This window comes from Rhinopithecus bieti, unplaced genomic scaffold, assembly GCF_001698545.2.
Source record: "Rhinopithecus bieti isolate Rb0 unplaced genomic scaffold, ASM169854v2 scaffold_12070, whole genome shotgun sequence".
Taxonomy (NCBI): Eukaryota; Metazoa; Chordata; class Mammalia; order Primates; family Cercopithecidae; genus Rhinopithecus; species Rhinopithecus bieti.
Genome location: NW_016807449.1, coordinates 2,382,718 through 2,393,113, shown reverse-complemented (window position 1 = coordinate 2,393,113; position 10,396 = coordinate 2,382,718). Strand labels below are relative to the sequence as shown.

Genomic DNA, 10,396 nt, shown 5'->3' with positions numbered 1-10,396 from the left:
AGGGGAGAGAAGGGGGAGAGGGGAGGGGAGGAGAAAAGAGAGATGGCACAAATTATTAATATCCATCACTACATATCTTGCAGATATTAAAAAGATTGGCTGGGCATGGTGGCTCATGCTAGTAACACCAGCACTTTGGGAGGTCAAGGTAGGAGGATCATTTGAGGCCAGGAGTTCGAGACTAGTCTAACATAATAAGACTGCATTTCTCCCCCTCCAAAAAAAGACAATATTACGAACTTTATGCAAATTATTTGAAATTTTAGATAAAATGGAAAAATTCCTTGAAAACCACAACTTATCAAAATAAAATAGAGCATCTGAATAATTGTATTTTTATAAAAGAAATAGAATTTGTAATTTAAAGTCTTTCCACAAAGAAAACTCTAGGTCCAGATGGCTGGTGACTTCTTCCAAACATATAAAAAATAAATAAGATCAATCCTACACTAGCACTTCCAAAGAACAGAAAAAGAGAGAACACTTCTCCACACATTATATGATATCAGCATAGCCTTGTTAACAAAACCCAACAGGGATCTTACAGAAAATAAAAGAAAAGAAAATCTGGCAATATATAGAAAGGACAGGCCGGACACCGTGGCTCACGCCCGTAATCCCAGCACTTTGGGAGGCCGATGCGGGTGGATCACCTGAGGTTGGGAGTTCGGTACCAGCCCGGCCAACATGGTAAAACCCCATCTCTACTAAAAATACAAAAATTAGCCGGGTATGCTGGCGGGCGCCTATAATCCCAGCTACTCGGGAGGCTGAGGCAGGAGAATTGCTTGAACCCGGGAGGGGGAGGTTGCAGTGAGCTGAGATTGCCCCACTGCACTCCAGCCTGGGCGACAGAGCGAGACTCCATCACAAAAAAAAAAAAAGAAATAAATGGGGGCCGGACAAGGAGTCTCCCAGTTCAATTCCCCCTTCCTCGGCCCATTTCACCGAAGCCTGAAGCCGAAGAGAACACGAGCCACAGCATGGCGGGCGCAGACATCCCGCCTTCCACCACCAGACAGAAACTCTGGGCTCACCGCCCGCTCCGGCAGCGCGCATGCGTGGCACACGACGGCCTCCGGTGTCCACCTGCGTCTTAGGAGGAGCCCGGGCGGGGAGGGGGCGGGGCTCAGGGGCTGCGCACGCGCACTCGCGACCCCTCGCCTCCTTTTTGCTCTTTCTGGCGGGAAAAGCTCACGCACTCCTCCCCCAACTCAACTGCCGTTCGTCGTTCGTGGCCGTCGGTTGTGTCCCGAGACTAGGACGTGGCTCCAGGTGCGCCCTGCCCCGTGGCGAGGTTCCCCAGAGTGGCCTTTCCCAGCCCCTACCGAAATCCTAGTGAAGCCCCCCATATGGTGGGAGAGATTCCCCTGCGTCAGGGCCCCCCAAATCCTATTAAAATCCTGACCAAGCCGGGCGTGGTGGCTCACGCCTATAATCCCAGCACTTTGGGAGGCTGAGGCGGGCGGATCTCCTGAGGTCGGGAGTTCGAGACCAGCCTGACCAACATGGAGAAACCCCATCTCTACTAAAAGTACAAAAAATTAGCTGGGCGTGGTGGTAGTCGCCTGTAATCCCAGCTACTAGGGAGGCCGAGGCAGGAGAATCGCTTGAACCTGGGAGGCGGAGGTTGCGGTTAGCCGAGATCATGCCATTGCACTCCAGCCTGGGCAACAAGAGCAAAACTCCATCTTTAAAAAAAAAAAAAACCTGACCACTTGGGAGGCCGAGGTGGGTGGATCACTAGGTCAGAAGATAGAGACCATCCCGGGGAAGTGAAACCATGTCTCTATTAAAAATACAAAAAATTAGTCAGGTGTAGTGGCGTGCACCTATAATCCCAGCTACTCGGGAGGCTGAGGCAGGAGAATTGCTTGAACGTGGGAGGCAGAGGTTGCAGTGAGCTGAGATCGTGCCATTGCACTCCAGCCTGGGTGACAAGAGTGAGACTGCGTCTCAAAAAAAGAATCCTGACATTCCCTCAGAAATACTGAAAGGAGTCCACCAGAAAATCTTATAGGTGACCCTGAAATCCTGTCTGAATCGTCTAGAAGTTCTGTCAGACTTGTCCCTCAGAGCCTGCCAGGGACTTTCCCCAAGATCCTGTTACTCTCCCCAAATCAGCAGAGATGCCTGGACTTCTGTCAGAGATCCCCAGAAATCCTGGCAGGTCCCTCCCAAACCCAGTCAGACCTCAGATTCCCTCAGAGAGCCCAGAAGTCCATCAAAGACACCCCAGAATAGAGACCCCGAAATGCAGAGAGCCCTGCATAAATCAAGACCCCCAAAATCCAGCCAGAGACCCCAGAAATCCAGTCAGAGACACCTGCAGAAATCAAGACCCCCAAAATCCAGAGACCCCAGAAATCAAAGCCCCAGAATCCAGAGAGCTCCCAGAAATCCAGTCAGACCCCCACAGAAATCACCCCTGAAATCCAGCCAGAGACCCCTGAAATCCAGTCGGAGACCCCCACAGAAATCGAAATCCCCAAAATCCAGCCAGACACTCCCCAGAAATTCAGCCAGAGACCCCCCCCAAAATTTTGTCAGAGCCCTTGAAAGCCCTCCAAGGCTCACACCACCCAGAGCTCCTGCCAGGGCCCCATCCTGCTTCAGTGTCCCCGTCCCAGTCCCATCAGACCCCCGAGATCAACCAACACCCTCAGGGTCCCTCAGGACTTCGTCCCAAACCCAGCCCATGCGCCAGGGCCCGGCCAAGGCCATCGCCCCCCTTTGCACCCTGCAGAGTGTTCCAGACCCTGGAAGGGCCTCTCTTCAAAGACCTGTGTTTCCAGAACGTTCCAGAAGCGCACAGTGGCAGCGGGCCCACGTGGCTCAGGGAGAGCAGGTGCTGGGGAGCTGGGTGAGGACAGGCGAGCCCAGGCTCGACTGGTGGCCCCAAGGGGCGCCCATGCCCGCTGTGATGATAGCAGCACTCAGGTCTCTTAGTGGCCAGAGTGTGGCCACTAAGGCATTGGGTCGGCCTGGGTGGAATGGAGGCAGGATGGGGCCCCCCAAACTCCTGTCACTGCTTCAGTGACTGCCCAGAGCAGCTGCAAGTGGGGCTGGCAGGGATGAGGAGGAGGTGGCCTGGGCTTGGGGGACCGTGTACATTCTGAGTTGGAACCCAGGGGAGCAGCACATTTGGGGCTGCGATGAGGAGAGACCTACAGGTTGCCCGATGGAGAGAAAAGGGACAGGAAGAGGCAGGAGCTTCAGAGACTACTCCATGCCACTCTAGCCTGAGGGACTGGGACTTAGTCCTGGGGCACTAGGGAACCATGGGAGGGTTGGGAGCAGGGGGCGAGGCAAGATCAAACTCCCGTGAGAAGCCAGCCGGCCAAATCCAGGCTGATGTGGCAAGAACGGCAGCTGTCCAGGGCCGTGTGGGAGTCAGACACAGCCCCTCGCTTCCCAGAAAAGACCACGCGAAGCCGAGGCAGGATGCAGGAGGGCGTGCCAGGCAGAGTCCTGGGCGTGGGAGTGGTCTGCAGCTCAGAGTGCCTGGAGCATCATGTGCGATTTGGGGTGCTGAGGTGGGCGGTCAGCCATGCAGGGCCTTGGTGTCAGGGCCAGGGTCTAGCCCGTCCCCAGGGTTCGGGGAGCCATGGAGGGGTACTGAGCAGGGGAGGGGCAGGTTGGCTCTGGGGCCCTGTGGGGACAGACTGGAGGGCAAGCCTGGGGATAGGAGGCTGGGACAAAGGCCAGGGAAGAGAACCAGGCAGCCTGGGCCAGCGATGAGCCATGTGAAGGAAGGGAGGCATTGACACCCCCCGACCCACCCACTAGCTCCTTTGATGTCAGCCACCTCGTTCCCCAGCCCACACCTCCAATCCATAAAACAGGTCGGAGCGGAGCTGCTCAGGTCCCAGCGGGGGTGGCAAACAGGTTGTGAGGATCCAGAGGTCCTGGAGCACAGGTGGGGCCAGGCAGGCCCCGACCCTTGGTGGCTGCTCTGAGGACACCATTCCCCTGCTTCTCCTTCCAGGAGTGCGCAGGGCAGCTGGTCCTTTTCTGTCCCTCCCCGTGAAGGAGGGAGGCTGGTAGCTTTGCCAGCAGCTGCGCAGCAGCAGGGGTGGCCCATGGACCTGCCTGAGGGCCCGGTGGGTGGTCCCACTGCGGAAAGTAAGTGACTGGGACCCTGTTTGCCCCGGGGAGGGTGAGGAGGGAGCCATGGGTGGATGGGCACCAGGCTGTGAGTCGGGGACTTGGGAGAGGTGACTGAGGGGTAGCTGAGCCTTTGCATGAGTGCAGGGTGGAAGGGAGGGAAGGGACTCTGGTGGATTAAGTGCCTACTGTATGCCTGCCCACCTGTCTGTACCCCTTATCTCCTGTGGGGAGGCTGGACTGTGTGAGAGCCGCACCCCTTACTCCTTTCAGATGCTGCTCAGATGGTACTTCTTACTTTCTGTAAAGCAGTTGCCCTGTGACACTCTCTCCCCTGCCCTGCTTCACTTCTCCTCATAGTGCTCACATCTGTCATGTTTTGTCTCTGTCTCCGCCACTACAGCATGAGCTCCACAAGGCAGCGTCTGTTTTATTCTCTCTGGTATTCCCAGTCCCTAGAGCAGGGCTGTCCTGTGGAAGTACAATATGAACCACATATGTAATTTAATAGTTTTTAAAAGAAAAAAGGAACAGGTGAAGTGAATGGTAATAATAGATTTTCCTTATATACCCAGAGTAATACCCTCTATATTATATATATATATGTATATATTATAATATATATACAGGTATATTATATATATAAAATATATCCAGTATATAGCCAATATAAACATGTATTCAGATATTCTCTTTTTTTTCATACTAAGTCCTCAAGATCTAGCGTGTACTTTACACTAACAGAGCATTTCAATCCACACTCACCTCAGTTGAGGTGCTCCAGAAGGAGAGACTGCCCTATTGGTTGGGACCCCAGAGCAACTCCTGACTCATCATAGGAGCTCAGTTATTGTTGAGTGAACGGATGGATGCAGGCTGAATGGGTGTGAAAGGCGGCTTCAGGGGGTGGGGAAGAGGCACTGGCGTTGCCTCTCTGAAACTCATCTGCCAAGTGAGAGAGCCCAGTCTGATGGGGATGGCAGGGCCCCTTTCTTAGAGGCTCCCAGGCATCCACGGCACAGCCTGCGTCTTTTTCTACGAAGCCCCAGGCCTCAGGAGGCTTTCCAGATAGGAGGGTCAGAGGCAGACACCAGGGTGTGGGAACCAGAGGACAGGCCATCTAAACTTCACCTGCACCAGCAGAGGGCGTGCAGCCACCGGGATCTGGGTGGCAAGGGCTGAGCCAGCTTCCAGTCTCGGGAAGGAAAGGTAGGAACACACCCAGAAGGAGAGGTGGAGACAGAGGAAGGCAGAGGGAAAAAGAAATAGCAGAGGAAGGAAATAGAAGGCTTAGGGAATGGAGAGTCGCTGAGATATGGGGAGGGAAGCACAGAGACTGAGATACAGGAAAGAAAACAGGGACAAGGGACATGAAGGCAGAGAGACAGGACATGGGGAAGAGAGACTGGGAGAAAGAGAAAGAGCCAAAGAGAAATGTAAAGAAGAGACAAGGACAGAGACATAGAGGAGAGAGAGACACAGAGGAAGGAGATCTTAGGAACAGGAATGGCATCTCCCTGGGGGGATCCTGGGATGCGACTTCAGACACATGCTGATCCTCAGAGCCAGCGCGACCTGATGCCTGTCCTGAATTCTATTCCCAGCTTCGCTCTCTCTGGCAAGCCCCCCTGGGTGAACGATCTCATTGGGCCTCATGATCCTTGTTCATGTAACATGAGAACGACAGTGAGGGGGCTGGGTGGGGTGGCTCACGCCTGTAATCCCAGCACTTTGGGAGGCCAAGGTGGGTGGATCACTGAGGTCAGGAGTTCAAGACCAGCCTTGCCAACAGGGTAAAACGCCATCTCTACTAAAAATACAAAAATTAGCTGGGCCTGGTGGCAGGCTCCTGTAATCCCAGCTACTCGGGAGGCTGAGGCAGGAGAATTGCTTGAACCTCAGAGGCAGAAGTTTCAGTGAGCAGAGATTTCGCTATTGCACTCCAGCCTGGGTACCACAGCAAGACTCCGTCTCAAAAAAAAGACAGCGAGAGGAGGAAAACAGACTGGGGCTAAAGCCCTGGTCTTCCCTAACTGTGAGTTCACACGCCCCTTCCCTAGGGCCAAACCTAGGAGCATGGGTTCAAGCCAGAGGGAATGTAAATTTCACACACTGCAAAGAACCCTGGAAGAGTTAGAGGGATGAGAAAGTTGACTCATATGTTAAACAGGGTGACCTTTGGTGAGTTCTTAGTTTCTCTATGCCTTCGTCCCCTCATTTGTAAAGTAGGGATTATAATAGCATCGATTATTATTATGCTACTAGACAGTTCATGTAAAGTGCTCAGAAAAGGCCAGGCACCTACTAAATGCTCAGTAAGTGTTCAATTCTATTCTTGAGTCCCCACCATGTGCCAGGCCCTCTGCCAAAGCCTTTCTAGATTTTATTTCATTTTCTCTCTAGGAAAGAGGTAACACCAACCCCATTTTCCAGAGGAAGAAACCGAGGCCCAAGAGAAGTTGAGTCCATTGCCCCAAGTGCCGCCACTTCTCTGAGGCCAAGCCTCAGTTACCCCCTGGATCTACCCAGTCCTGCAGCCTATGCTCAATGAGCTGCTGCACCCAGCTGTTCAAGGCCAGGGCAGGGAACCTAGAAGGTCACTTCCAGCCCTGGGAGAGAGGCTGGGCCAGCTCAGTGGCTCCTGCAGTTGAGGATCTCTTCCTATGTCATGGAGCATTTGTTGAGCACCTACTATGTGCAAGTGTTGTGGCTACAACAGTAGACAAACCCCAGGACATGTGTGTGTGTGTGTGTGTGTGTGTGTACACATGTGTGCTTCACATACACAGAGCTAACTCAGCCCTGGTAAGGAGGATCACTCTACCCACCCACCCCCCATTTTACCAGTAGGGAAACTGAGGCCCTGAGAGAACAGACTTGCCCACAGATGTGCAGCTGGACTCTGCACCCAGGTTTATGTGACACACTCATATGGTTTGATCCAGCTCATAGCCATTCCCTCACTGCCCACCCTGCCTGGTTTACCCCATCCCTTCATGTCTCAGCCCCCGGCCATGGGCTCCAATGATGCCAGCCTCACCTTAGGGATGCAGGGAGGAGAGAGACCTGGTCCCCAGGGTGGGCTGGGAGACCGGAGATGCAGCAGGCGGGATCGATCTGGGCTGCCCACGCATTATTGGATTGTTCCTGGCTCCTGGGCCCCCCTTCACTCTCAGCTCCTCCCAGAATCCTCTCTTCTTTGCCCTCCCCCGCCCTGTCCCTTTCTGAGTCCGGCCTGGGAGGCTGGAGAGGAGAGGAGGAAAGGGTGATCTCAGAGTGTCCTTCTCTGGGCTCCTAAGCCAGTTGGACACAAAAGACAGCCAGGGGACTTCCTGGTCTGAAAGATGGGGGGAAGTAACTCAGAGACCCTCACATTGTTGCCCCCTCCTGAAGCTTCCTGCTGTTCCCCGCTGGCCCTAACTCTAGGTGCTCTGAGTGAATTCCCTCCCCTCTGCAGAGCCCAGGAGGCTGAGGACCTGGGGTCACCCCTCTTCCTTCCTCATTCTTCTCACTGGTGAGCTGAGCCCTCTTGTCTCCCCAGTGTACCTCTGCGAGCAGCCTGAGGAGGCAAGGCTGGGGATGCCGGTCAGCTTGGAGGAGCAAATACTCAACTCCACATTCGAAGCTTGTGACCCTCAGAGGACAGGTGGTGGGGCAGGAGGGGTGCTGGGGACCAGCGTAGGCAGGAGAGGGGTGGAGGCTGGGAACTGGGGCTCAGGGAGAAGACTGGGCTAGAGCCCCTCTTGGGGGTTTTGCAGGAACAAAGTAGGAGATTGTGGGAAGCTTCAGGAAGAAGAAAGTGGATGACGGGGTGAAGGCCTTTTAGAATGAGGAAAACTTAGGCCGGGCGCGGTGGCTCAAGCCTGTAATCCCAGCACTTTGGGAGGCCGAGACGGGCGGATCAAGAGGTCAGGAGATCGAGACCATCCTGGCTAACACGGTGAAACCCTGTCTCTACTAAAAGCTCCAAAAAACTAGCCGGGTGAGGTGGCAGCCGCCTGTAGTCCCAGCTACTCGGGAGGCTGAGGCAGGAGAATGGCATGAACCCGGGAGGCGGAGCTTGCAATGAGCTGAGATCCGGCCACAGCACCCCAGCCTGGGTGACAGAGCGAGACTTTGTCTCAAATAAAAAATAAAAAAAAAAAAAAGAATGAGGAAAACTTGGGGGACATTGATGAAAGAGGGTAGAGTTTTGGGGTCATAGGATGGGGGAGGGAGGCAGCAACCATGGTGGAGTGGGGCATGGCTGGTGCTGTCCCCATGTCCATCCCCTTTGGTTCACCTTGTGATGGGGGGATGACTGGACCCCATTTCCAGGTGAAAAAGTAGCCTCAGAGGAGGGGAAAGGGCTTGCCCAGTGTGGCTCCACTGGGCTATGGAGCAGGAGTGCCACCAGCCTAGCCAGTGACATCCTGCTCCCAAGCTGCTGCCAGTCCATACCCACCACTCCCCACTTGCCCCAGACCCCCTTACTGCATGCTCTGTCTCAGGCACTGTGGCTGTGACCCAGGTGCTGGCCTACCTGGAGGCTGTGACAGGCCAGGGCCCCCAGGATGCACGCCTCCAAACATTGGCCAACAGCCTGGACCCCAATGGGGAGGGCCCTAACGCCACTGTGGACTTGGACACTTTCCTGGTTGTCATGCGTGACTGGATTGCTGCCTGTCAACTACATGGGTGAGTCCCCACACCTTCATCCTCCTCTGGGAAGTCCTTCCTAAGATCTAACCTCATACCTGCTTACTGGAGCCAGCATCCTTTAGGCCCAAGGACCTACTGTGTTTGGAACGAGATTGTGGAGAGAAAAATGAAGAGATGGGATTCAGAGGGGTAGATAGGGAGTCTGAGGACAAAATAATTTGGATGAGGAGGCAGAGGGGGTCTGGGAGACAGAAATAAAATGGGGCTGGAGAAGGGAGGAGCTTGGGGCTGACAGAGGTCCCTCGCCATCCCTTCACCCAACCCACTCCTTGCCTCTGCTGCTTTTCCATCTGGCCGCAGGCACTTGCCATCTGGCCTCACCCTCCTGCCCTGTGGTGCCAGCTCTCACCTGACCCGGTCCCCTCCTCCCACCTGCAATCCCCCTGCCTGTGGCTGGTGAGGACTGAGGGGCCACTACAGTGGGGCTCTAAGCCTCATCCCTTTGATACAGGGGATTAGAGCTGGAAGAGGAGACCGCCTTCGAGGGAGCTCTGACCTCCCAACAACTGCCATCTGGTGAGATTGCTATATATAGAATGAAGCAGGCAGGCCCTGGGTCAGACAGTGTGAGAACTTACCACCCAGGGCAGAGCAAGGGATAGGGTGGGAACCAGGGACCTTTACTATAGCCTAGAGCTGTGAGTGTGACTTTCTAGGTCCGCCGTCCCTTCCTTCCCTGAGCTTTGGGGTTTTCTTCTTCAGAGGATGGTTTCTAACTCTTCCTCCTCACACCAGCCCTATTAGAGAGGCCTACAAGGCCCCGCCTACCTCTGCTCCGTCATCATTAACATCACCTCCTCCTCACTCTAGTCCAGGCATTCGCAGGCCCACTGGTCTTGCTGCCCTTCCTCGAATGTGCCCCACTTCTGCCCAGCACAGGCCCTTGCTCAGGCTGTTCCCCTCCACTCCTCACTCCCCAACCCCCTAGCCTTTTGTTTGTTGTTTGTTTGTTTGTTTGAGATAGAGTTTCGCTCTTGTTGGCCAGGCTGGAGTGCAATAACGCGATCTCGGCTCACCACCACCTCCGCCTCCTGGGTTCAAGCGATTCTCCTGCCTCAGCCTTCTGAGTAGCTGGGATGACAGGCGTGCACCACCACGCCCAGCTAATTTTGTATTTTTCGTAGAGACGAGGTTTCTCCGTGTTGGTCAGGCTGGTCTCGAACTCCCAACCTGCCTCAGCCTCCCAAAGTGCTGGGATTACAGGCGTGAGTCACCGCTCCAGGCCGTTATCCTTCACACCTCTGGCAAAGGGGAAGCCCTGGTATGCCCCTGGCTAGAGTTCCCTGCTTCCCATGCTCACTCCTAGGCTTGTAGGTCTTTCCATTGGAACATCTACCTGCAAAGGAAATCTGATTATCGAGTTAGCTACCGGCGCCTGGGTTTAGTTGGCTGGTTTGCTCACCATTATATCCCCAGGACCTCACACATAGGAGGTGCTCCATAAAAAAGTGGTCATGGACCGGGCGCGGTGGCTCACTCCTGTAATCCCAGCACTTTAGGAGGCCGAGGCGGGCGGATCACGAGGTCAGGAGATCGAGACCATCCTGGCTAACATGGTGAAACCCCGTCTCTACTAAAATACAAAAAA

General features: G+C 54.5%; 1 protein-coding gene across 11 annotated transcripts in view; it reads left to right on the top strand.

The window, feature by feature from the left end:
• The first annotated feature begins 1,170 nt into the window (after positions 1-1,170).
• KASH5 (KASH domain containing 5) overlaps positions 1,171-10,396 on the top strand; it is a 31,943-nt gene continuing 22,717 nt past the window's right edge. For 3 of the 11 annotated variants that reach the window (XM_017882206.1, XM_017882204.1, XM_017882205.1), the window contains exons 1-6: positions 1,174-1,275; positions 2,747-3,536; positions 3,989-4,125; positions 7,649-7,753; positions 8,598-8,784; positions 9,260-9,324. In XM_017882206.1, the coding sequence (XP_017737695.1) occupies positions 3,355-3,536; positions 3,989-4,125; positions 7,649-7,753; positions 8,598-8,784; positions 9,260-9,324 (676 nt within the window). In that variant the 5' untranslated portion in view covers positions 1,174-1,275; positions 2,747-3,354. Of the gene's footprint in view, positions 1,276-2,746; positions 3,537-3,988; positions 4,126-6,510; positions 6,566-7,648; positions 7,754-8,597; positions 8,785-9,259; positions 9,325-10,396 lie in introns of all 11 variants that reach the window. The other 8 variants (XM_017882210.1, XM_017882214.1, XM_017882207.1 and 5 more) reach the window with 7 other exon arrangements.